Source organism: Embiotoca jacksoni, unplaced genomic scaffold, assembly GCF_022577435.1.
Source record: "Embiotoca jacksoni isolate LCO1_2020_lvr unplaced genomic scaffold, fEmbJac1.0.p SCAF_45, whole genome shotgun sequence".
NCBI classification, from domain to species: domain Eukaryota; kingdom Metazoa; phylum Chordata; class Actinopteri; family Embiotocidae; genus Embiotoca; species Embiotoca jacksoni.
The window spans coordinates 1,974,854-2,001,540 of record NW_027185398.1 but is presented as its reverse complement, the minus strand read 5'-3'; the positions used below and the strand labels follow the sequence as shown (position 1 = coordinate 2,001,540).

The 26,687-nt window shown below is 41.8% G+C and overlaps 1 protein-coding gene across 2 annotated transcripts in view; it reads left to right on the top strand.

Annotated features, from left to right (window-relative positions):
• The first annotated feature begins 236 nt into the window (after window positions 1-236).
• Window positions 237-26,687, top strand: part of slc36a1 (solute carrier family 36 member 1) — a 33,835-nt gene continuing 7,384 nt past the window's right edge. The window contains exons 1-11 of one of the 2 annotated variants that reach the window (XM_069169459.1): window positions 237-482; window positions 5,097-5,208; window positions 6,313-6,427; window positions 6,542-6,632; window positions 7,142-7,230; window positions 8,452-8,541; window positions 9,378-9,462; window positions 10,854-11,081; window positions 12,241-12,339; window positions 12,595-12,761; window positions 14,649-14,818. In XM_069169459.1, the coding sequence (XP_069025560.1) occupies window positions 5,172-5,208; window positions 6,313-6,427; window positions 6,542-6,632; window positions 7,142-7,230; window positions 8,452-8,541; window positions 9,378-9,462; window positions 10,854-11,081; window positions 12,241-12,339; window positions 12,595-12,761; window positions 14,649-14,818 (1,171 nt within the window). In that variant the 5' untranslated portion in view covers window positions 237-482; window positions 5,097-5,171. Of the gene's footprint in view, window positions 483-5,096; window positions 5,209-5,287; window positions 5,447-6,312; window positions 6,428-6,541; window positions 6,633-7,141; window positions 7,231-8,451; window positions 8,542-9,377; window positions 9,463-10,853; window positions 11,082-12,240; window positions 12,340-12,594; window positions 12,762-14,648; window positions 14,819-26,687 lie in introns of those variants that run through there. The other variant, XM_069169460.1, reaches the window with a different exon arrangement.

Here is a 26,687-nt window from a genome sequence, read left to right as displayed (position 1 = left end):
GGTAAACTACAAAAATATATGCTGTGTTGTTGTTGTTATTGTTGTTGTTGTTGTTGGACAGATTTTTCCGGGATGTCACAAAATGTGTTTCCGTTTTCCTGACAACTGATTTTTTTTTTTTTTTTTATTTATATATATATATATATATATATATATAAAACAAGATCTGAGATGTGCCATAGTCAGCCTAAAACGTAACGGTGTTTTTAAATATACTTACGGTAACTAAGTAATCCGTCTCTATGGCAACAGGGCGTCAAAGAAGCACAGCCCACTTCCTCGGCCTCGGATCACGTGACCACACCGCTGGGCTCCGTCTCTGATACCAGCGAGCCGAGCAGAGTCCAGCCGGGAGACATGACCACGATACCAACATAAAGAAGTCCGCGGCGAGCTCAGCCACATTTAAAACAACAACAACAACGACGACGACGACGACAACAGCAACCCGAGAGGAGGGAGCCCCGCACGGTATCTCCGAGGTGAGTCTTTCGGCCCGCCTTGTGATGGGTCGTGACGCGGAGGTTCTTTACGGAGCCAAAGATGGCATCGGAACCTCCAGCTCCAACCTCCAGCAAAAACAAAGTCCAGCTATCTTCTCTTTTACGATATTAATGTTCCTACTAACATAATCCGACGTAGTGATTCCCAGTTCACCTCCCGGCTCCGTCTTTTTTTTTTTTCCCAGGATGTAAATAAGCCAACCGAACCGGCTTGGGCACAGCCATTTTTATTTTTATTTCTTTAAACTGCTTTCTTTCAGTTTAGCACCAATTAATCACGAGCTCGTTTTCAGTTGGTGTCATCACATCCGCGTTGCTTGTCTCGGCTTGTCTTGTCTTCTTCTCCCGAAACACAGCTTCCTTGGGCTTGATATTACTGTGTATATATATGTATATGTGTGTGTGTGTGTGTGTGTATATATATATATATATATATATGTATGTGTGTGTGTATATTGTGGTAAATTATGCTTAAATTGTGGTGGATTATGCGTATGCTATGCCCATTTATATATATATATATATATATATATATATATATATATGTTTAATCCAGTCTTTAATCAAATGCTATTATGATACTATATGCAACCCTGTCGACTCAGCATTAAGATATACTGCACACAGCTGTGTGCCCAAGGTCATGAAAACACGAAGTAAGTTTCGGTACGTGATAACTCACACGCGATTTACACCGTACCTCAATATATATATATATATGTGTATATGTGTGTGTGTATATATATATACAGTGGGGCAAAAAAGTATTTAGTCAGCCACCAATTGTGCAAGTTCTCCCACTTAAAAAGATGAGAGACGCCTGTAATTTTCATCATAGGTACACTTCAACTATGAGAGACAAAATGAGAAAAAAAATTCCTGAAAATCACATTGTCTGATTTTTAAAGAATATATTTGCAAATTATGGTGGAAAATAAGTATTTGGTCAATAACAAAAGTTCATCTCAATACTTTGTTATATACCCTTTGTTGGCAATGACAGAGGTCAAACGTTTTCTGTAAGTCTTCACAAGTTTTTCACACACTGTTGCTGGTATTTTGGCCCATTCCTCCATGCAGATCTCCTCTAGAGCAGTGATGTTTTGGGGCTGTCGCTGGGCAACACGGACTTTCAACTCCCTCCACAGATTTTCTATGGGGTTGAGATCTGGAGACTGGCTCGGCCACTCCAGGACCTTGAAATGCTTCTTACGAAGCCACTCCTTCGTTGCCCGGGCGGTGTGTTTGGGATCATTGTCATGCTGAAAGACCCAGCCACGTTTCATCTTCAATGCCCTTGCTGATGGAAGGAGGTTTTCACTCAAAATCTCACGATACATGGCCCCATTCATTCTTTCCTTTACACGGATCAGTCGTCCTGGTCCCCTTGCAGAAAAACAGCCCCAAAGCATGATGTTTCCACCCCCATGCTTCACAGTAGGTACGGTGTTCTTTGGATGCAACTTGGCATTCTTTCTCCTCCAAACACGACGAGTTGAGTTTTTACCAAAAAGTTCTATTTTGGTTTCATCTGACCATATGACATTCTCCCAATCCTCTTCTGGATCATCCAAATGCTCTTGAGCAAACTTCAGACGGGCCTGGACATGTACTAGCTGAAGCAGGGGGACACGTCTGGCACTGCAGGATTTGAGTCCCTGGCGGCGTAGTGTGTTACTGATGGTAGCCTTTGTTACTTTGGTCCCAGCTCTCTGCAGGTCATTCACCAGATCCCCCCGTGTGGTTCTGGGATTTTTGTTCACCGTTCTTGTGATCATTTTGGCCCCACGGGGTGAGATCTTGCGTGGAGCCCCAGATCGAGGGAGATTATCAGTGGTCTTGTACGTCTTCCATTTTCTAATAATTGCTCCCACAGTTGATTTCTTCACACCAAGCTGCTTACCTATTGCAGATTCAGTCTTCCCAGCCTGGTGCAGGTCTACAATTTTGTTTCTGGTGTCCTTTGACAGCTCTTTGGTCTTAGCCATAGTGGAGTTTGGAGTGTGACTGTTTGAGGTTGTGGACAAGTGTCTTTTATACTGATGACAAGTTCAAACAGGTGCCATTAATACAGGTAACGAGTGGAGGACAGAGGAGCCTCTTAAAGAAGAAGTTACAGGTCTGTGAGAGCCAGAAATCTTGCTTGTTTGTAGGTGACCAAATACTTATTTTACCGAGGAATTTACCAATTAATTCATTAAAAATCCTACAATGTGATTTCCTGGATTCTTTCCCCCCATTCTGTCTCTCATAGTTGAAGTGTACCTATCATGAAAATTACAGACGTCTCTCATCTTTTTAAGTGGGAGAACTTGCACAATTGGTGGCTGACTAAATACTTTTTTGCCCCACTGTATATATATATATATATGTGTGTGTGTATATATATATATGTGTATTTGTGTGTGTGTGTGTATATATATATGTGTGTGTGTGTGTGTGTGTGTATATATATATGTTTGTGTGTGTGTGTGTATATATATGTGTGTGTGTGTGTATATGTATATATATGTGTGTGTGTGCGTATATGTATGTGTGTGTGTGTGTGTGTGTGTGTGTGTGTGTGTATATATATATATGTGTGTGTGTGTGTGTATATATATATATATATATATATATATATATATATATGTGTGTGTGTGTGTATATGTATATATATACGTGTGTGTGTGTGTGTGTGTGTGTGTGTATATGTATATATATACGTGTGTGTGTGTGTGTGTGTGTCCGTGTGCTGCCATTAAAAGATGAAACCACTCAATTAAAGACATTTTAAATTAGACAGATAACCTGAGTTGATTTAGTGAGGCCTCACCCTGGTTAAACACGGGAGGAGCTGTGTTACAGCTCATCACCAGCACACAGTAGCAGCTGTTTTACACTTTCAATATTGACCTTTTAAAATGTAAAAGTCAGCTTTTTATTTGTTTGTTTTTTTGTTAGTTTGCTGGAAACACGTTTTACAGAGTAAATGGGGGGAAATTAATAATGGTTGCTGAGAATTCACGACACGGTGTGTTGTCTTAAAGCTTTGTTCTGTTGGAATTTTTGTTTGTATTATACAAAACTCATTGTGTATGTGTTTTATAAGCTTAAGAGCTTAATCGAACACATGAACGGAAAATAAGTAAGCTGGTTTAGGTCGTTACAAAATGCCCATTATTTGCAGGTTAAAGCCTCTGAAGTGGATCCTCTACATTGTGGACATTTGAGGCAATTTAAAAAAAACTAATTCAAAATATTTTATCACAAAAATTGATGGCAGATTAACTGATAACGAAAATAGCTGTTAGTTACAACCTCAACAAAGTAAAGAAGGAAACGTGTAATATAATAAGTCACCTTCATTGTAAAAATTAGCAATGTAAAAAAAAAAAAAGCATATTTACATTTCAGGTCAGTGAAAATCTGAATTTCATTTGATGGTCTTCTTGACAAATATTTTTTTTTAAACTCTTTGCTGGAAACAGTTTTTCTTTCTTGATTCATATCCTCTAAAGAACATCTCAATAATCAATCTGAATTTTTCTTGCTTTTAAAAGTATGTAGTTTAATATTAGAAAAGATGGTCGACATCAGTTTCTAAAGTATTCAGTGTTAAAAAAAAAACTACACAACCTCCTATTTTAATTTTTTTTTTTAATTTCCCTGCTGTTTAGTTCAGTCGGTGTAAAACTTTGCTGACTGGCTCCTCACACAGTTTCGCTGCAGTCATTGTGGAAGTGGCGGTTTTGTTTCTGCATGTTCACTGATGCCGATCAACCAGTCAGCCCAAAGAGGAACTGCCAGGAGAAATCGAGTTTCACTCCATTGTGAAGAAGCCTTTTAATTTTACTTCATTAAATTGGTCAAAGAAACAGCAACTGGCCGTTTTAATGTAAAAAAGAGTTATGGTGAGAAATGTAAACAGTTTTTTTTCCTTCTTAAAGTTGCCGAGTCATCCAAACTTTCGCTTGTCCTCATATCCTCCCTGAATTTAATCAGCAGGTTGGCAGCAAAGCCTTTGTACAAATCTGTGTGTGTGCCACAACTAAAGATTATTGTCATTATTTAATACATCTTCCAGTTATTTCGATATTAATCGATTGTTAATTTATATGTTTATTCAGGAAAATTGACATTCAGGAGTTCCCAGAGTCCCGATGATGAATCTGCAGACGTCTTGTTTTGTCCAGCAAATTGTCCAAAATGAATAAATGCAGCAAGTCCTCAGATAAAAAAAAAAAAAAAAAAAAAAAGTTTTTACTGGATAAATGACAATATATCAGCGTAAATTAGCAGTTTAATATCTCTGTCTATCAATGAATCCATTATTCAGCTAATCGTTGGTGTTCTGTTTTGTCACGAATCTGTTTTCTTTATACAACTTTTAAGAGAGCGTGAAAGTGTCTGGGGAAACTGAATTGTCAATATTTGTGTTATATTATTAATCGATATTGAAGAATCGTCATTCGCTGCATCTTCTAGCGTGATATTGACTTTTCTAAAGAGCACGCTGTGTCTGTGGAGCTCATTGTGAAGTTCGCGGTCTTCGTGATCTCCCCTGAACCTGAAGGTCTCTGTGGTTCCCCCCCCCCCTCCCCTCCAATCCAGTGGTTTCGCTGTCAATGCTGGACTCTCTGATCTCCCTGCATTAGACGACCGGGACAGACGACCACCCGACCCGACATGATGGCATCCAGCGACGTAGACGTCCGAGGTGAAGGTAATCAAATCAAGCGCGCTGTTTGTTTGTTTTTTGAGGTGATTTGGATCCTAATCTTTAAACAAAAGTAAGAATCTTTTAGTGGGAAAAGGAGACAGAAGGAAAGGACCTGCGTCCACAGCACACAGGAGGATTACCTGTAATCCCATCTGGGCAGGTAGACACTGAATCATCAAAGCTGCTTTCATTACACTGACCGAATCTGTCTGATGTCCCCGGCTGGTGTTTCGTGCAGCAGGTGATCACGACCACAAATTCAACATTGATTGTGTTGTGACAACATTATCTAGGATTGATTTTTGACCTTATAACAATCCATTCAAAAACATTTTTTTTTTTTTTTTTTGCATTTTCCGAAGCTGCTACAAAGGATTTATTATCATGTTAATATTTAATGTTACAGTCATCCAGGCAGTGTTTGTGCTTCTTCTTTTTTTTTGTGATGCTACTCGTGTATCGTCGCTTTAACTGGTCTTTTTAAAACTTTAATTGCACTTGAATTGTCAATATTTGTCTCGTGAAGCTCGTTGTGTGTTTTTAAATCTGCGCCTCAGTTTCATCTCCGTGTTTGTTTTTCACACCGTGAGCTGACATTCCTCCTCGGTACGAAATCATTCCTGTCACGTGTTTGTTCCAGTCAGCTGGTTTACAGAGGAGAGCAATCTCTCCGTTAAATTAAAAGTCAGGAGATATGAGTTTGAGATATGAGAGCCTGGAGGGATTTTAATACCTGTGAAGTCTTCTGCCGTCTGACCAGCGCAGCTTTAAACACATGAAGAAGGAAATATTTTGTTTAAATATATATATATATATATATATATATATAAAAACCAATCTTATCACATGATTACTTGAACAGTGAAGGTTGTTGTTTGTAGTGAGAAAACCTCCCTCTGCCGCTCCACCTCTGCTCCACACAGGTTTATGGTGTCTTTCAGCTCATTGTTTCGGTCGTCCTCAGATCTACTCTTAGTTAGAGACCAGCTGGTGAATATAGTGAAGCAGATTTGTCCCTCAGCAGCTGCTAGAGACCAAAAAAATGGAGCTAAAAGAGAGTTCAGGTGGATGAATGTTCATTTTAATGTTTTTTTGGGGGGGTTTCAGGTTCTTTGTTTTCCGACCAGAACCCGTCAGAGATGGACGCTCTGTGCCCGTCTCCTCCCGGGCCGAACCGACCCCAACGTCACTACGAGAGGATCGGAGGACGGACGGGAACCTCGTGAGTAAAAAGCACTCGGCAGATTATTTTAAAAATGAAATATATAATTAGCCTGGTTTCTAACGTAGACGTGACTCATTTGTTTTGTTTTCTTCTTCTCTTCTCGCTGTGCAGCTTGTGCCAGACTCTGATCCACCTGTTGAAGGGGAACATCGGTACGGGGCTGCTGGGACTCCCTCTGGCTGTGAAGAACGCAGGACTGGTGGTGAGCACACACAGATTTATGACATCAGGTCGTTTACGGGTCACATGACGCGGTCCGGACAAACAAAATTAGACTCTGCTCCCGTTCCTGTCCGATAGTCATGACTGAAATACAGACGAGGTGAAGCAGACGTTGCGGTCTGACTTTGTAGAGAGAATTTCATCTAAAATAAAAGAAGAAAAAGCTCTCACGAAGTCATAAACTTCTTTAAGAGTTAATGGCACTTAACTAAAATTGAGAAGATCTTCATGTAGCAGGTGTTTAAAACTAACAACATCCTGCTTCTTTTCCCTTCTTCTTTTAAAATGTGTTTGTTAATCTCTAAGACAAGAACTCAATACAGAATATAATCAATTCATTGTTTGTTCCCTGAAACATCAGAAAACAACGACAGACCAAAATCCAGTAATATTTCATTTACTGTCACGTTAGACCAAGAAATGCAGCAAACTCTCACATTTAAGAACACAAAGATGAAATAACCGTGTCTCGTCTTTGTCTCCGTGCAGCTCGGGCCCGTCAGTCTCTTCATTATGGGCATCATCGCGGTCCACTGCATGAGGGTGCTGGTGAAATGTTCCCGCCACCTCAGTGTAAAGTAAGTTTAAAAACACACTTTAAACTGGATTTCTGTTAAATTAACTGACTTCAGCTCTTTTTAACATCTTCAATAAAATAACTTGATGTAAAAGAGGGAAACGGAGCATCAACCCCCCCGACGGGTCGATGCTCGCAGTCATTAATCCAATGTTGCTTTAAAGCAGTCTGGCTCATTGATTAACACGCAGACACACACAGCTTCTGCTCTGCCGTGACTTGTTTACTTTAGCCGTCCACCTTTGCCAAACGGCGACTTGTTTGTTGTCTCTGCGGGACAGATTACACCTTATTTAGCCGCGTCTCTGCGTTCCCGCTGTGCGGTCGGACAGCAGGTTGGCAGTTCACGGTGCCCCGACGGACCTCCGGCCACAGGTAGCGTCCTGCTGCAGTGACTCGTGTCACCAGTCCCATTATAAATCAATAGATTATGTAAGACAACCGAGCTGCTGGTGTGTGACAACCGCGCAGATTATTGCAGCCTGTTATCAGATCAGATGGATTTGTGTGTGTGTGTGTGTGTGTGTGTGTGTGTGTGTGTGTGTGTGTGTGTGTGTGTGTGTGTGTGTGTGTGTGTGTGTGTGTGTGTTAACCCGCCCGTCCACGACGCCTCGTGCCCTTTGACCGGTTCACGCAGGGATCTGCAGCAGCAGCCACGCTAAAGAGGATTAAAAAGATCAGGAGCGTGAATGAAGAGCGTCTACAACAAGTCACCGACACAAAAACAGCTCGTCTCGGTTGGACAGACGCGGCGAGAGAAAGTTCCCACGGGGAGATAACGATGCTCTTCCTGTTTTTTTTCTTTACAGTCATCACTTCCCTCCTTCATTCACATCGAGGAGCCACAAACACACCAAACACATAAAGTTATCTGTGCACATATGGAAGGAAAACTAGTTGATCGCCGGTTTCCACCTCCAGGTTTTTATTAGCGTTGTTTCCCAACCTGTGTGTGCTATTCTTAGCAGTTGTAATGAGACCGTGTTGGTAGTTTATCATTTCATAACGTGGTGCTTATCTGCTCTTACGTCACCTCCCCTCACTGCCAAGTGTTCGTCCTACGAGTTTCATTTCTGCTTTAGGCTTCTTTATTTTATTTTTTTTACATCTTTGTTCTGACGTGTCAGGCTGTGAAAAGTTCTCCAGGAAGATCAATTTGTAACTTAAACTTGTGAAGCGACGACAGTTAAACAGACGTGAACGTTTTCCTTCCTCCTTCCAGGATCAACAGGCCGTCTCTGACCTACGGCGAAGCAGTGCAGTATGGGATGGAAAACGTGTCGTGGCTGAGGAGACATTCACAATGGGGAAGGTGAGGAAAATGTTTTACCGGATATGTCGTCATGTTTTCCCGTCTTCCTTTTTATAATCACACCCTAAAGAAAATATTCACTTTCAGTTTAAGGGTTAGTTGTTTCAAAAGATGTTTAAAATAGAAAGCGTCCACCAATAAAGGAATAAGGAAGCAGCAGCTGTTAAAAGGATGTATTAGTATAGAATTATTATTTTGAGACGATGGAGATTATTTGGAGATTATTAGAATATATACAGAACTGTGAACAGTTTGAAAATAGCAGAAATTTAAAGGAATAATTCAGCATTTTGGGGAAATGTACTTCTTTGATGAGAAGATTCATCTGAAAAAAAGTTCCCAAAATGGACGTTTTCCTTCATTAGGCAGTTATTTAAACAGGTGCCACAGGAAATAGACAAATATGGACACAATAAGCGGAAGTAAAATACTTAAGTTTCAATACTTTAAACTCCTCAGGTGAATGAAAAACGACTGCATTTTCAGTGTTTATTCTTTCCATCTGAAAGCAGTTGTACCGAGCTCAGTTTGAAAACACTGAACAGATAAAGTCAGAATATCCTGTGAGCTTGTTTGGGTTTTATTTATGCGAGAGCAGAGTTTGAGGAGGCAGAGCTTTATATCAATAACATCTCTGCCAGGTAAGAACATCCATCTCAACTGTTTATATGAGATGCAGTGTTTATGAGGAATTTATCACCTGAGATAAAGAACATAAAAAAAAAAAAAGGAAATGAGAAATCCAATATTTGGCCCTCGGTGTGCTTCCTGAAGTAATATTTGTTCCTGTACTTGGTGTTCGTCACAGTTTTTTGTTTTTTTCTCCTTCATCTCAGACGGACGGTGAATCTGTTCCTCGTCATCACCCAGCTCGGCTTCTGCTGCGTCTACTTTGTCTTCCTTAGTGACAATGTCAAACAGGTTATTATCTCTCACACACACACACACACACACACACACACACACACACACACACACACACACACACACAACTTTTATCCTGGCTCCAATGTCTCTTGAACATTTTCTGTTTTATATGTTTGACGAGCGGCTTGATGATTAAAAAAAAAAGCACAAATTGAAGTGTGTGAGCTGCGAATTAAAATGTTCTGCGAAGCTAGGTTGGTCGATCAACATCAGTGGCTGTTTTACGAACAAATTTTTCTGACCACTGGTACATAAACGTTTGTGATTTCACCCTGAACATTAAAACTGGAGCAGAGAAATGTCAGATTTTGTGTAAAAATTTTTTTTTTAAAAGTTACGTTGAGGCAGCCGAATCTAGTAAGTACCTGTTTTTAACACGCATTAAGTAGGCGTGTTGTCGTGTTGGTGAACCCCGTTGCCATGGTGCCACAGTTCAGCTGGTCTGCAGTGAATGTTTTTCGCCTCAGAAGGTCCCAGTGGAACTCTGTGTTGACAGTGTGACTCTGGGGGACGAATTCACGGTTGCGCAACTCCCACTAATGTCAAAGAAAACCTCACCTGGTGTCGGGATGGTGAAGCTCCGCCCCCTCTTTGAAACGTTGATCGTCACTCGTGGCTTCAGCACCGGAGACGACACCTGCAATACTTCTCAGACCTTATATAAACCTGAGTCTGTTTCCTCTGATTGGAATGAAGGTTTTTTTTTGTTTGTTTTGTTTATCTTTCAGTTTCTCTCGTTCTGTAACAGCGACGGCTGCGTACGTACGTGGACTCACTGAGCGTGACGAGTTTACACATACCACACTAGATAGGAAGAAAAAGGTCAGCGGCAGTAGTTGGTTTACGACAACAGCAGCGACTCGGATACGACTTCACAGCATTCAGACCAACTTTAAAACCGTTCATAATGAAATCTGGGATGGAGAAAAATATGTACCACATCACATTTCTGCTTTGTCATGGTTTCATAACTTCTCTTTCATTTTGTTGCCTTGAATTAAAAGGGCCTACAGCAGATTACAGTGTAATCTACATTTTGTGTTTGGCTCATGTCTGGTACATAACAAAACAACAACCACAAATCAAACTCTTAATGTGTCTGCATTATAAATGGCTGTTCAACATGGTGGATAGAGTTGTGATTTGTGTAGCGCAGCTCGCTGCCACTAGATGGTGCCATCCGTCTTGTTTATTTTCCTTTTCCTTCAGCTTGAGTGCAATAACGACCGATTGGTCACAGGAATCACTCTCTCTTTTCCAGATCTGTTTGTAATGATGTGACGCATTTTGATCGATCGTGTAGATAATCAGTTGCGAGTTATTTTCTCCTGTAAATCTGAAGCTCCAGATGAGTTTGGTGTCTCTGACCTGTCCTTCTCCACCAGGTGGTCGAGGCGGCCAACGCCACCACCTTGAGCTGCCACGTGAACTTCACCAACCAGACCCAGGTCCTGGTGCCGAGCTTCGACTCCCGTATCTACATGCTCTTCTTCCTGCCTGCGTTCGTCCTGCTGGTGTTCACCCCCAACCTGAAGTACCTGGCGCCGCTCTCGCTGATTGCAAACCTGGTCATGACCGCCAGCCTGATCCTCATCTACTTCTACTCACTCACGGTAACCAACACCTTCACTCATTTACTCCAGATCCGCAGTTTCCCAAGCGGCTGGTCCGTACTATATTTGTTGGGATCCGGGATTTGCATGTCGTGGCCTCAGTTTGTGACTCTCTTGTGATATAACAACACTTAAATCATAAAGAAAGCATTTACTTTGCTGAGACATAAATTCTTCCGGGTTCCTCACAGGACTCCTTCCGATCTTCCAGGTTCAAATAAGTACAATCCCACCCGGACAAGAAGAAGAGTCTATTTGTTTTACACTGAAAGTTGTTGAATATAAAGTAATTTGCAATCATTTTGATAAAAAACAACAAAAAAGGTTTGTCCCAAAACTTAAACTTTGAATCTTGTCTCTTCTAAGCAGCACCGGTCCAATAAAATAAATAAATAAATAAATAAATAAATGTTGTGTTTTAGATCATTAGATAATATTCAGAGGTCTGTTTAAAACTCTGTTGCACTTATGTGTGTTAATAAAGACGACCAAAAAATGTGCAAATAAAGCAGTAAACTGATGTGAGCGTTTCTTCGTTGAGGCTCTCGAGCAATCTGCACTGAACAGATATATATATATATATATATATATATATATATATATATATATATATATATATATATATATATATATAGCATGTCGTAGTGCTCTTGAGAAACAGTCCTGCCCTCGAAAAGAGCCAATTTCTTGCATCGGAAACCGTACAAAAGAGTTGGCGCTAAGAGATGTATGTGGCCCGCAGGGTGTGTCTGCAGCTGATGAACAACCCCGAACAACACATTCACTCTCAGGGAAAAGTAGAGCGAATACAAACACTCTGGATTCACTTTCTTTTGTTGCTTGGGCTGAGTTTCTTCCCTTTTATATTCTACCTCTGACTTTAACACTCCAATGTGTGATGACGTTATTATAGAAACATTTGCCTCACTTTAAAAAGCGCTGCGTCCCATCGCCACTCTCGCTTCTCTCGATTGATTAATTCCCAAAGTCCTGATCTCTTCCTAATGTGCTGTGATATCGAAAATAAATCGCTCTTTCTGACGATACCGCACGTTTCTCCGTACAACAATGTGTTTTCAGCTCATCTAGTTTTGAAATCACAGCAGACCGTCGAGTTAAAAGTTTAATTTGTATTTCTCTTTTTGCGTTCTCCCTGCAGAACATCTCGTACCCCATCAACCTGCCCAAAGTGGGCCGAGCTAAAGACTACCCGCTCTTCTTCGGGACGGCCATCTTCGCCTTCGAGGGGATCGGAGTGGTACGTGAGCGACCGCTCACACACACACACACACACACACACACACACATAAAATGTTAGCGCAAATTTAGCCTTCATTATCATTTCCACGAGCCCAAAATCAAAAGATGCTGCGACCCCGAGAAGAAGAAGAAGGAAAGGAAAGGACGTTTCAGAGTGAACCTCCTGACATTGCTCAAATGTCATTGAATTATTTGGGCTCATTGTCCCGCTGACGGGTCCGGCTTGTCTCCTTTTGTCTCGGCGGGTCGGCAGGTCCTCCCCCTGGAGAACAAGATGCAGAAGCCTCAGAAGTTCAACAAGGTGCTCTACCTGGGGATGGGCATCGTCACCTTCCTCTACATCAGCCTGGGCACCATCGGACACATGTGCTTCGGGGAGCACATAGGCGGGAGCATCACTCTCAACCTGCCAAACTGCTGGTAAGACGACATCATTGTGATCTGGATTACATATTTTAGGATGCTGAACTTTGTACTGTTGTTTTCTGCCTCTGATTTGTGTGTTTGTCAACATGCAGAACGAAACACTCGAGGCTGGACGTTTCATTTTAAAAAGGTGCCCTGTTTTCATAAAGCCATTAAACTGCCACGCAGACACAGAAACTAGAAATTAAGTTTCCAGAGGCTCTCGCTGCTTCCTCCTCTGCTTCCTCACACTGTGCGTTTTCGTTTTTATGTAATCTACCAAAATCAGCCGTGCTCGTGTGCTGAGATAATCTCAAAAGATTTCCATTAAAAATAAACACACAAGGAATGACAAAAAGAAAATCTTCAAGCGAGTGCTCAGCAAGTGGCTTACTGGAGTGTAACCAGAAAATATCATGATCTAACAGCTCCTTTAACCTCTTTTAACATATTTTACACCCACTCTGCACTCGAGCTGTCGGAGTTCATCATCGTTACGTCTCCTGAATGTGTTTAATTATTAAAGTTCAACAAAACTCAAAAATTTCTAACTTCAGCTGCCATTATTGGGGTTGGTTGAGTAAAGCTTTTTTTAATTTTTTTTTTATGATGTTTCTTGCCCTCAGCGCTCCTTCAGACTTACAGACATCTTTATCCAAAATATTTACATTATTTTGTTTGACTTTTATCAATGAAACATGATTCAACTGAGCAACTTCGGAATAAATTTCCAAAAGCCCGTCCCAAGTTTAACACATCAAAACCAGGCTACTGGATGTGTGGTTATGAAGTTGTATAAGTTGTATGTGTAGTGAATGTTTAAATCCACAGTTCTTCTGTTGTACTGACAAACACTGGCCACTAGGGGCAGTCTCCAGAAAAACTCTTTCTCCGATAGACTCCCATTCAAAACGCATCAACTTTCCTCTTGAAATACAGAGTCAGTAAATATTTTCCATAAGTCATGATGGTGTCATTAGCTAAAAATGTCCTCTTTCTGATCAGTGTCTCCTTCTGGGAATAATACCATCATTCATTAGATATTAGGCCTCAAAGAGAGCTATGTTTGGGGTGCAGCCAGGTTTCTGGTATAGGTGGGCGGGGCTTAGTGTCCTTGGGTTCTCCTCTTCAGCTCGTACAGAAATATTCTAAAATGACAAAACTTCCCGACTATCAAAGAATGTTTTTTTTTTTTTTTCTTCCAGGAAAGCACTTTGTAAATCCCCCCCATTTTTGCAATTCATGAACTGAGCCAATCAACACATTGATTTTTTATTCCCAATGCATATTCATAACATCTGTTAATACTTTTCTCCTCCTGACAGGCAGCTAATCATAAATCTGCCCTAATTACACTCATAAGTTATGAAGATTGATCTCCACCTCGCAGAGCTTAAAAAAAAAAAATACTATCTTGCATAAACAGATATTGTCTCGTGGCTCCATCCGTCTCAACTCTCAGGAAGTAAAGTTAGTAAAAAAAAACAACACTCCGATTGGATTTGTGTTCTCATTACTTTGTGAATATCTCAGCGGCTGCAGGAGAGGGACGTAACGTCGAGGTGCCTCCCGTGACTGGACCGATGGCGCCAATTAGTCGAGTAGATTAACTGTTCAATGAGGTTGAAAACTCAAAGACTTTAATTACTGTCGTCTCCGTTGGAAACGGTGAAGCAGAAGACAAGTCGATGTTTGATGTTTGTTTTACAATTGTAGCAATGGATTCCTCTTCAGCTGGTAATTTGCTTTTGATGGATCGTGAATGTAAAAAAATAGAAGTAAAATCTTAACGCACCTTTAAATAAGACTTACTGTTTTCTTTCTGTGACTCACTGAGATAAAACTTTACATTTAGTCTTTTTCAGCCTCATTTACCCCCCTTCTCTCCCTCTCTCTCTCCAGGACGTACCAGGCGGTGAAGCTGCTCTACTGCTTCGGGATCTTCATCACCTTCGCCCTGCAGTTCTACGTCCCGGCGGAGATCCTCATACCGCCGGTGGTGGCCCGTGTGTCGGAGAGGTGGGAGACGCCCGTTGACCTGCTGCTGCGCACCATCCTGGTCATCTTCACCTGTAAGTGTTGGAGCCACACAGTTCGGGGGGGTCCACACAGTTCGGGGGGGTCGGAGGCACGTAGTTACTTCAAATACTCAATGATTTCAGCTATGACCTTTGAAAGCTATGATAGATTGTCCTTCACCTGCAGGTGGGCGGTAACTGCAATGTTTTACGATTGGGGAAAAATGAAATGAAAAATGTTTATTACACCTCAAGGATATTCATAATGCGTTTTTTTGTTGTTGTTTTTTTTGGTGGCTGCCACCAAATGTGAAGTTTCTCCGCTTTGCGAGCCAAACTGCAACTGGTGTGTCAGGAAGTGCTGAGAGATTACAGAGCAGTAAACAAATGGCAGTAAACAAAGGGCAGTGATGCCTTCTTGCTCCTTCTCTCTCCGTCCTGTATTTCAGCTCTGAGCAGGAACCCCAGGACGAGGTCGTGTTTGTGCCTCCGTCGTCCTCGCTGCTTTTTGAACCTGCTTCTGTTGTCTGCCTCCTTTTCTTTTATTTAAATTTTTTAGGCTTCATTTATCCCAAAAATATGCAGTCGGCATGCCAGCTGGCGCTTAAAATGAACCCCAGCCAACAAACGGTGTTTTTTGTTTGTTTTTCCTCTCTCTCGTTTTAATAAGTCACAAAACGACAAGCAGCTCAAAATGTGCTCTTTGACCGCTGCTTTTTCTTGTTGTTGTTGTTGTTTTTTCATTGAGGCGCTTTTATCGGCAACACTTATTGGAAGGTAAAATGGAAGGTGAAGTAATTTACCTGTGAAAAACAGAAAAAGAAAATAAACAGATGTATTTAATTAGAGGGTTACAGCTTGAAATTTTGCACCGACGATTAGCTGGAAGAACATCTAATGAAAGACTCCCTTCATACCTCGGTAACAACGGTTTCAGCTGATTACCTGGATCGGAGGCGAGTCCCCGTAGAAGTATCGAGTGTTTTCAGCCGACTGTTTGTGACTAATTAGTTGCAGGTACTCCCACCAGCACTAAGGACCCGCCGTCCTCGGTACCTGGTGTACCAAACAATCTGCTGTTTGTAGTCTCAAAAAACTTCTCGTTTTTGGTCCCTTAAGCTCCCACAGAGGGAACTAGTTCCTGGCTCCCCATGTAAAGTTATTGAAATTGTTCGTGGTCTCCATGGAAATGCCCATAAAAGTGCAGAAGACAATTCCAGTGCAGTTTAATTTTTTTTTTTTTTTTTTAATGATCCAAGCATGCAAGAATTTAATGAAAATGAGTCATTCGTGTGTCATTTGGACTGATTGGCTTTTATTAGTTTTCCTTCTGAGATCAATTAGTTGAATACCGTTATATGTGTGTGTGTGTGTGTGTGTGTGTGTGTGTGTGTGTGTGTGTGTGTGTGTGTCGATCACGTGTAAGAAGCTCTGCTGGTGTTTTACTTGAGACATAATTTCCAATGAACATTGTGTCATTTTTGTAGATTTCTCTACATGGACTGTAGGTGCTGTATTAGTGGCTCAATGTGGCCACTGAAGGTTTTTTCTCCCGTTAAAAGAGTCCAACACTATTCAGACACCGAGTATATGAAGTGTGAGATTGGACGGTGAGAGCAGGCGACTGGACGGCTGCGCTCATCGTCAAGTGTGTGTGTGTGTGTGTGTGTGTGTGTGTGTGTGTGTGTGTGCGTGTGCGTGTTGAAACACATCCCGGGCCTTCTCTTTGATTGGTTAGTTGGCAAGTGAGTGGAAAAGAAACCCAGAGAGTTTAACCGCCACGTGTCCTCTTAACTCTCCCTCACACACACACACACACGCACACGCACACGCACCCCTCTCCCTCCACTTCCAGGCACCAGCCAACACTTCTCTGTAATAGCTCTCTCAGGCTATTTATATCGGCGATAGTCCTGCGATTGCTATTGATTCCCATCCAGCCAGGACTGCTGATTCCTTAACTCTCGTCGTCTCGTGCCGCCCGACTCCCGATGGCACGTGATTCGACGCGGAGCTGCCGAGGCACGTTGAAGTCAGCAGGGGGCGTACTTCCCCCTATTTAGAGAGCATTTGACTCACATTAAAGCTGCGAGGGTTGAGATTGCCAATCCCAGCGAGGGGACGACTGCAGATGAGGATGGATTTCTTTTTACTCTCGTAGAACGAACTGTCTGTTAAGTTTTGCCAACTTTAAAATCTTATACTGATTAAAAAACAAAGAAACGTGCTCTCTTATACCAGAGGTTCTTTTTTAATTGCCAGGAAACATCTGCTTATGGTCAGTTTCTCCTTTAACATCCTTCTGTGCTGCAGGCTGAAATACAAGATTAATTACAACCCTGACGTCACCTTGATGAGCTTTGGATAGATACAGAGATAGCAAGATAATGGATATAAGTGTCTGGGATGAGCTTGGATTCACCTTGAGAGCGGTAAATATCCGGAGGAGGGTCACAATCGAGCTGCAGCTCTTTCACATTGAAAGCGGTTGGTTTGAAGTGGTCGAGGTGGCGCCCCCTGGTGGTGTTTTTTTTTTCTCCCCCGTCACAGATCCTCGGTCCAGTACGGCAAAACGTGAGATAGCCACTCTTTGGCCTATCTAGGCGTGACAGTTTCACGTTTTGTAAGCGCATGAATCAGAGACTGCCATGTGGGAGGCAGAGGTTCAAATCCAGGCGGTGACACCATGGTTCTTTCATTGTTTTTTGTTTCCTAAAAGTTAAATTTTCCTGTAAATCACATGGCTGTGTGCATGCAGTGGGTTTCTTTTTTGTACACAACAGGAAAATGTAAAACTGTCACGTTTTGCTGTGATACGGGGTTGCAGGGGGGAACGATGCATCCCAACCTGCCTCAGAGCATGGAAACGGATAAAGATTTTAGGGGATACCTACTTCCACAAAAAAAACAACAAAAAAAAAAGAAGCAGGCCGGAGGAAAAGTGGTGGAAATGAATATATTAGAATGGAAATGGTTGGATGGATGGATGCCATTATAAAGTGCTTCCATTAAGCAGCCACTTAACAGCTTAATTCCAGTCAGCAGGCTGAAAAAACAATCCAAGATGATCTCCATTGTCCATTGTTCCATTTTGCTTTGATCACATTCTGTAGTAAAATGTGATTGATAGCATTGGATCCTAAAAACATTCAAATAAAAAAGTGATCCGTAATGTATAATGTTTCAGTCCTTTCTAATATTGAGAGTTAGCGCGCTGATTTTTCTTTCATTTTTATGTTTTTCCCCCAAACTGTATATAAAAGTGGACGTAGCTTCCACGTCTGAAAAATTTGCTCCAACTGGTGGTCCAACTCATCCCGCTGTTAATTATAAAATAAACCGAAGTCGAGGCTTCATAACGGCCGTTCACAAACCAATGAGTGATGTCACTGCCAGTTTGCCACTTGTTGTTTCCCTGTTAAATATTGGATGCTCCTCTAAAAAATTCTTCAACTGAGACGGTCAAACAGGTAAAAAGTAGTTTACAAGCAGACATGTCTATTTAGTGGTAAAAAAAATCCTTTTCTAACTGGGTACGGCGAGCTACAATAACCGTGTTAGCCGCGGGATCTTCATTTCCTTTATTAGCTGTGATTGGGGCCTGCGGAGAATCAACAATAAGAAGAATAAAGGAGGCTAATAGCATCAAAATATAGCTTTTACATCCCCCGAGAGCTACCGTGACTTTTTACTTAAGGTGACTTCTAACTGGCGGACCAGTAAAACGAACCGTGGATGTTTCTGGTTGCCGCGACAACAAAGCCTCATCTTCCAAACACCATTTGTCTCAGCCGGAGCTCAAGCAGTCAGATAATAGTTAAAAGAGAGGACGGCCTTGAGCCAAACTCTCCCTCTCCCCGCTTTGACTCGCACTCCCAATCGAAAAGGTCAGTTCATTTCAGTGCGGTTGAGATTTCTTTTGAAGTGAGCACTCTATTCTAATTTACCAGCGATAGGCTGAGGGGTGGAAGGAGCGTACTGTTTCTGCTGCCGCTGTTTGGAGTCGGAGAGCCTCTGGAGTGGCGGCGGGAGGAGGGAGGAGGGAGGAGGGAGGAGGGCCGCGTGGCTTCGCCTCGTTTCCTCGCAGCCGCACGTGTCGTAGTCGCTGTTATTTTGGGCTTTGGCCATCGATTATCTAAAAGACCATCGATTATCTAAAAGGCCATCGATTATCTAAAAGACCATCGATTATCTAAAAGGCCATCGATTATCTAAAAGGCCATCGATTATGTTTTTACTTCTGATGAAACATGCAACATTTCAATGGAGACAAATAATGAAAGAGATTCCCAGCCCTACTTGGGATATAAACTCAGGAAGGAACCGTCTCTGAATGTTTTTAATTGCACCTCATATATGTATTCTTTAAAATAATCCCTGTTTTTAACATGTTATAGTGGTAGTCTATGAAAAACATTGACTGCAGCGATTTTCACTACCATTATTTCATTTAACTAATGCTGTCAGAATGATTTTTAAGATGCATTAATCATGTAGGAATTCTCCTCATTGTACTTAATTCAAGAAAATATGTGCTTTCGATAATACCCCCTCATTAATGTTTATTTTTATCATTATTATTATTATTTAAAATCTCACATATTCACAGATGAGCTATGAAACGATCAGTGTTTTTGCGCCTGCCTGCACCGATCACTCCGTTTTTCGCTTTGAAAGCTTCCTTTGTCTGAGTCACTTTGCCAGAGGCTGCAGCCGAGCAGCTAGCGTGTGTTGTCGAGCTGTTGATGGGAACGAGAGAGGACGTGAGGATGTCGCGTGAGCCTCCTCCTCTTCATTTTCTTTTATTTCTTTTTTTGTATTCTTTTGTTTCATCCCAGAGCACCGTGGCACAAAGGTGGCGTGCCACTGGGAACGTACGCTGCATGTTTGTTGGACTGTAGCTCTTTTCTTTTTTTTTTTTTTTTTTACCCTTTCAGAAACATGACGTTCACCTTTCCGTCTCATGGAGCGCGTTCACCTCCGCCGCTTGGCCTTTGCTTTATGTGCCTGTTTTTCGACTAGTCTGGACGAACGCGTGTCTGTGAGAAACAGAATCAAAGATCAGTTGTTTGGGGGGTGTAGCGATGAATCTATGGGGGGTCTAAAGGTGTTTTTTTTGGAAACCTCTCAAAATGGCACCACAATAAAAGCTTTAAAAGAAACAAAAATGAAATAGTTGAAGTAAATATAGTTTATATTTTTAACTCAACTGAATTTGAACAACTGAAGGGGGGGCGGGACTCCCAAAGTGACCCTGAATCATTCATGTGAGTGTTGAACATGTCACTCCTGACACTCTGCTGCAATAACAGCCTCCGCTTCGGTGGTTTGGTGCTTCCCAGCAGAACCTGCTGAGGTTGTGCGATAAGGTCTGGCTCCTTCCCGTCCTTCCCGAAGGTGCCGGACGGGGGCTGAGATCAGGGCTCTGAACTTCTTTCAACATCAAACTGGGAAGAAAAAAACCCGACGTATTCGTGGTCCTCTGTTGTCGTGGGACGAGTCTTTTTCCTTGTTCCAACATGATGAACTGATGTCACAAAGTTGGAAACTCGCTGTGGTCTGAGGCAGTTGTTCCCAGCTTTGGGGGGCCGGGACCCCCACAAGGCCATCGTGACATAAATCTCAAAGGGGATTTTTGATATTTTTTGTAAGTGGGGGTTTGAAAAGAGACAAACATAACTCTGCAAAACAAATTGCATTTGTTTTCTGTAATTTATGCATCTCCCTTGAAATGTAGATTAATACTGCACAGTTTTACATCACAGGGCCTCTGAAAATATTCAAATTAAATCGTTTAAAACACAAGTCACGCTGTGACTGTAATAGCTTTGTATTAAGATTGAGAACCACTGCTCCAAAAATATTCCCTTCTTTGGAGGTATGGCGGGCCAAACCATGAATAACAATATTTGGACAGTTGTGTCTTCATACTTCAGTGTATTGAAACCAAACTAAAGGTGCCACCTTATTTTAAAGTCTACCAGAAGCCTCTTAAAGGTCCCACATTTGAGACTTTTCCAGTGTTTTATTGGCATCTGTAAGAAGATATCCATAAAAGTATCTTCTCTCTGGAGCTCTACCAAGAAGAGGCAGTCTTGTGTCTGTGTCTTTTAAGAGGCATTGATAAAAAACAACCCTCTCTTCTGATTGGCTGACTCTTTTCTGAGTGACACCCAGCCAGGCCAATCACAGGTCTTCTGGTTTTGTGACTGATAGCTCTGTTTTTTCTTCCACATAAAATGTTGGACAGTGGGCCGTGTTTAGGGCAGACATGAGATGAGCACGAGTTTGTGACATCACAAACTTATGGGAGTCCAAACGGCTCAGTTTGCTGTGTACATTTCTACGTGGACTGAGCGTTTTAACACTTTCACAGTATTTATTTAGCCCCTATATCTGCTTCATCATACATAAAAGTCAGAATTTATACAATGTTAGACCTTTAAACCAACCTCTTAATATATTTCTACATCCGTTCACCACAGGAGTTGAACACCGTCACTCCGTGGTGTCCATAATGGCGTATTACATTTCTCTACTTCAGTCTTTTGTCATTATCACGGCACTCATTTATAAGACCAGGTGATGCAGGAGTGTCACCTGATCATTCCTCAGTAACAGGAAGAACAATCACGGTTTACATCCGAGAAACAAATCGGAGCACAACACCAACCTCCGTCCCCGAACGTCCGAACCACCGTCTCTCTCAGTGTGTCAGCCGAGCTAAAAGAAGCACAGCCAGAGCAGCCGGACTGCGAGCAGACAGGTCAGCCTCAGGATTTCTGTCTTTAGCACGGACCTCCTGCTGGGCGGGGAAGGTCAGACTCGCCCTGCAACTCCATCCTCCTCCTCCTCTTTCTCTTCCTCCTCCTCCTCCTCCTCCTCCTCTCACTTCTTCTCTGTTCATTCCTGCCTAGTTTTTTGTCATTTATGCTTTCTCACTGTCTTCGTCCAGATCAGGGTTGCTCAACGTATTCTGGCCACTGACCTCATTTTTTGAAGCTCCTTTAAAAACTGCAATGACACCACGCGGAAGAGAGCGCCGTGTATTCTTGGTATCGTTTTCTGACATAACGAAGAAGAAGAAGCAGGACGTGCAGGTTGGACACTGAAAAAAAGTGCTGCGGCCATTAAACCCTTTGCTAGACTCTCTCTAAACCAAGAGCAGCACCCAAGGACTCTTAAACACAGACAACTGTCACTCTCTGATCCTCGCTCTTGTCCGTCCTCAGCCGCGCTGAGGAGATAAAGTTAAGTGTCCACTGGGAACCTCTTTGCCTGCTGCGCTGTCCTCTTTTTTTGTCATTTTTTTCATTGTAGTATCCTCAGCGGTACTAAGAGCCTTAATCGGCTTGTTGTTCAAAGGAAAGGATCTTCTATCAATTTGACTTTTTCTTTTTTTTGTACGACTATAAAAGAACATCAAAGGCCCTTTTGGACAGCGTGTCCTCTTTGTTTGTCCTTCGGTTCTTGATACTGACGGAAAAAGCATCTGAATACACTGGAGACATGGAAATACCTTCACATAAGGAGGGCTGTTCTTTGTTCTAGGGAGAGAAATAAAAACAGCCCTCTTGTGACAGAAAATTAGAGTATACAATTACTGCAGGATGAAGTGTGTCCACCTAGGAACAAAAATACCATGAAATTTAAAGCAGGGTACCAAATGTTGAGACTGAATTACTTCTGACTAATTTATTATCATAAAAATGCCAAGTCGTCGATACCTCGGCTAGATTTACTTTTTTTTTTTTTTTCTTTTTTTTTTTTCTAAATGTGCAACTTTTTCTACATTTATGCCGGACGAAATCTCATCTGCATTTACCACACGTAACCTCAGCTGAGGCGGCCGCGCCTACACCGATAAAATCACTGGGAAGAACGCCTTATTTCACTTCTTTCAAATTAAGTTTTGTTATCGGTACTGGTATCGACATTTTTATTTGCGTCAGCCAACCCTGCTGAAACTTGATAGTGATCACCAGACTATCATTTATCTCTTTGACCAACACTTTGGTGCGTAACGGTGTCCCACAGTAAAGTAACCCGTTTTATTAAAGCTTTGCTGTGAACATTCATTTTCCCCAGAGGATGTACCCTACTGTTTTACGTTGCCCTTCAATCTTTTCCGTAGCACCCCCGGGCCGACTCTCCACTCGTCCACAGGAATGATCACAGTTACGATCGTACCCATCTGTTACTATGCACGATAATGGACCACAGAGGCTGAACCATTTTTCTACTGTTAAGTCCGTGAGCTTTCTTTTTTTAGCGTCTTTTACAGGCAAAAAAATCAGGGCGACTTTACAGGCGAAATATCCTGGTAGTTTGTCTAGTAACGTGCTGAGTTATATTCATGCACTCCAGAGGATAAACCCTTTCCATTTCAATTCACCCTCCGTTTCACTTTGAGATTTAGGCAGGCACGAACGAACATGGCAGCTTGGGCTGGTGGAATATTTACCTTTTTGTCCGTATAAAAACAACCGGATACTTGAAATGTGTTTTAACTTCTAACATTCGACCGGACGCATTTCACTGAGCATCATTTCAATTATGTGTCATTAAACGATGATAACGTTTATACGGTAATAGTCGCATATAATGAACAGGAAAAGACAATTAAACCCTTAATTGCAGTTATTTGTAAGACAATAATCGTCTATTGAACTTCCGTGGTCGTCACGGCAACCTCCAGAGGGCCTCGGCTTACACTCTCTGGTTTCTTTTGCCATTTGAATGACTCCGCTGCCTCGTCCTGTGCTTGTTTGTTTCATTTTTTTGGCACCTCGCAGGTATCACACAATGAAACGCTCCATTTCCAACAAAATGACATGGCAGGCTAGAAAAGGTCCTTTGATGACATTTTGTCATCATACAATGCACCACGACAGGCGAATGGCAGCCCATCACGCCGTAGAACCAGAATATTCGTTTCCTTTGTGTTTTGTATCACAATTGCATCAAACCTTTTTTTTGTTGTTGTTGTTGTTTTTTTTAACCTTTGTTATATCGCTTTGTGATTTTTTTTTTTTTCTTCTTTTGTTGTATTTTGACACACTGCATGCCCCTTCCACCTTTACTTCTATTCATCATGTATGTCAGTATGACAAGTCAGCAGAGGCACTCTGTGTGATGGGTGTGATTTTTTAAAATTTCATTTTATTATTATTTCAGTCCTTTTCAGGTGACGGAGTCGTGTTTGTTCTCAGCACCACTGTACAAGACGTTGCCAGAGCAACACGGCAAAGTTCACCTTCCTTTACCTCCCTCAGATTTCCCGTTATTTTTTAGTTTTTTTCCAGATGTGAAGCTGAATGTTCGCCAGCAATCTGTCAGGCCTCTTTGTCCTTATAATCTGATATGACCTTTTCCATCTTATTCAGGAAACCACGATTGCATCGCGCCGTGGCCGGCTTTCCATTTTGCTCAAGATGTACAGCGATTGTTTCAAACTCGTGGTTTCAGAAGAGATTGAAATGCATTTATTCAAGAAACCAGACACTAAACAAGCGTCAGACGTCCTTCTTTATCATACTTCCCCCCTCGCAGGCATACAATTTAGAGCAATTATTTTACCACAATTGTCGTCTTCGCTACGGAAAGTAAACAGTTGTCGCGCATTTGTTGTAATTCCACCCTGAAGGAAGCGCGCCGCTTCTTCTCACACAGAGTCGTGCATGTTGGCGACAACACACTGAACTCTTCTCTCTGTCGGCACTTATTACATCGCTCACGCATAAAACATCCAGGCGGCTGTTCAAGGCGAAATCGCTTTTTATTTAAGATCAACGCCGAGAGACGTGGTATTTTTTACACCCTTGGTGTTTCACAGTCAAGAAGTATGTCTTTGTTTTTACCTGAAATGTGTTGTGAGCTTCTTGTTCCCTCCGGTTGTTCCACGTTTTGTACATTTGTGTTTTTTTAGTTTTTTTTTCCTCGTCCTTGTTCACTTTCTCCTCATCTTTTTTTATTCCTACGCTTTCTTCTTCTCCTTTCTTTGTTCTTCTCTTTCTTTTCGAGATCTTTATTGTTGTTTTTGTCTGAACAGTTGTACCTTCAAACTTCAAGTTACAAATCTGTCCTGAAAAGCTCTCTGCCGGTCAGTTGCGTCTTTTATATTTTTTTTTCACGTCAACTGTTCGGCTGAGAAGCCGAAACAACCTCCGACCGTTTTGTCCGTGTTGTTGTGCCCACTTTAAAAACCGTTTAGTTGACACGGACACCCGTAGTTTGTGAAGTCAAGTGAAAGCAACTCTGTTGGATTCCCACAAAAAAAACTGAAAAAGTCTTTACATCTGAGCGTAAAACAGACTTTAAATGAGCAGATGTTTGTGCTAATATTTAATTCCTAAGATGCTCTTTAAAGTCTGGTGACGTGGGCAGAGAAACTGGGATGTGATGTAAGGACAGTGAAGATCGATGAAATGGGTTGACGGTAGTCAACAGAAGAACGTGACCGTTATTCTTGTAAATTACCTCCAGCTATATTTATTTAGCATCTCTTGTGACAAAAATACATCGCTACTCCTGTAGACGCTTCACGATACAATAAGCAGCTGCCGTTGTAAAGCTTTTGATTTGAAGGAAGCAGCAGCAGGAAACAAATCAAACCTCTGAATTTATCTAGATAAAATATATTTCGTGTTATCTGTCTCGTACAGTATTTTTCAGGTATTTTTTTTTTTTTGTCATTTTGCCGCCTTACAAGATACTTCTGATCTCCATTTGAGGCTTTCCTGCTTAAATAAAGGTTAAATAAAAATTAAAAAAATGAAATAAATAATCATCACAGTCCAAATTGATTCCAGCCCCTCCGGCAGACTGTCACCTCCTGATTAAATGAATCCTCACACACACGCTTGTAGGGAAGAGTTGCAATAACTGCTTCTGTTAGCTTAGTATTTTTGTAATTTCAAACAACCACGAGCCACGATAAATTGAATTGATGCCGGGACGTCGTGCGTCCTGTTTCCACTTGGCCAACACTTTTGATTTGCTCTCTCACTGTATCCCGAGGGCCGAAATAATCCATTTAATTTCCTCAGAAATTCTGGCCTTTTTTCTTTTTTTTTTTTCTTCTACAGGATCTAGAAGGAACAGGTTAGTGAGGACACAACAACCCCCCCCCCCCCCACACTTCTCCCCTCCCCACCCTCCACCCCTCAACTCAAATGTGTAATTGGGAAATGTTTATACTTTGCTACAAGGCCCGCACTAGATATGCCCCCCTCATATAATGTTTCCTAGTCAAGTGTAAACTCTTTTTTTTTATTATTCTGTGCTGGAGTTGTGATGACTCACGCTGGCTCCAGGTGCATACAAGGAGTTGCTCTGGAAAATGAAGGTACAGTCCACGACACCTTAAAAAGAGAGTTTCCAAACTGCCGGCCAACTTATTTCCTTCCCTGGAATCGACTTCTGAATATTACGTTGTTATACAAGTTATTTTCTTGAATAGGAACCATCTAAATTATAGAGCGTATACACTGGACCACTTGGTATACAGTCGTCCTATTGGATTTCAGAAGGCGTCAAACTCATTTTCATTATTGATTTATCTCAGTCAGTTATTTTAAGTTTTTCAAATGTCAAAACTTCAGCAACACGCTGAACAATTGGAAGTCTTGAAGCGTGTTACTTTGGCCTCCATCTTACTTCAGCATTTGCGTGTTCGTATTAAATGCGAAGCACAGCTCGGGCTAATTGGAACGTCATTAGTTCTGCAGATCCGTACTTATAAACAAAAAAGGGAAATTTATTCTCGGGGTAGCGCCAGACAGAAAGTCAGCGAGTTTATGAGATTATTACAATTCATGGAGTGGTGGGACTCGGCCGTCCATCAGGTTGAGACATGTCCACCTCGAGGAGGAGCTACAGTTGAGTTTCCATGATGCTGTGTCGCTATAGTAACGCCGCCGCC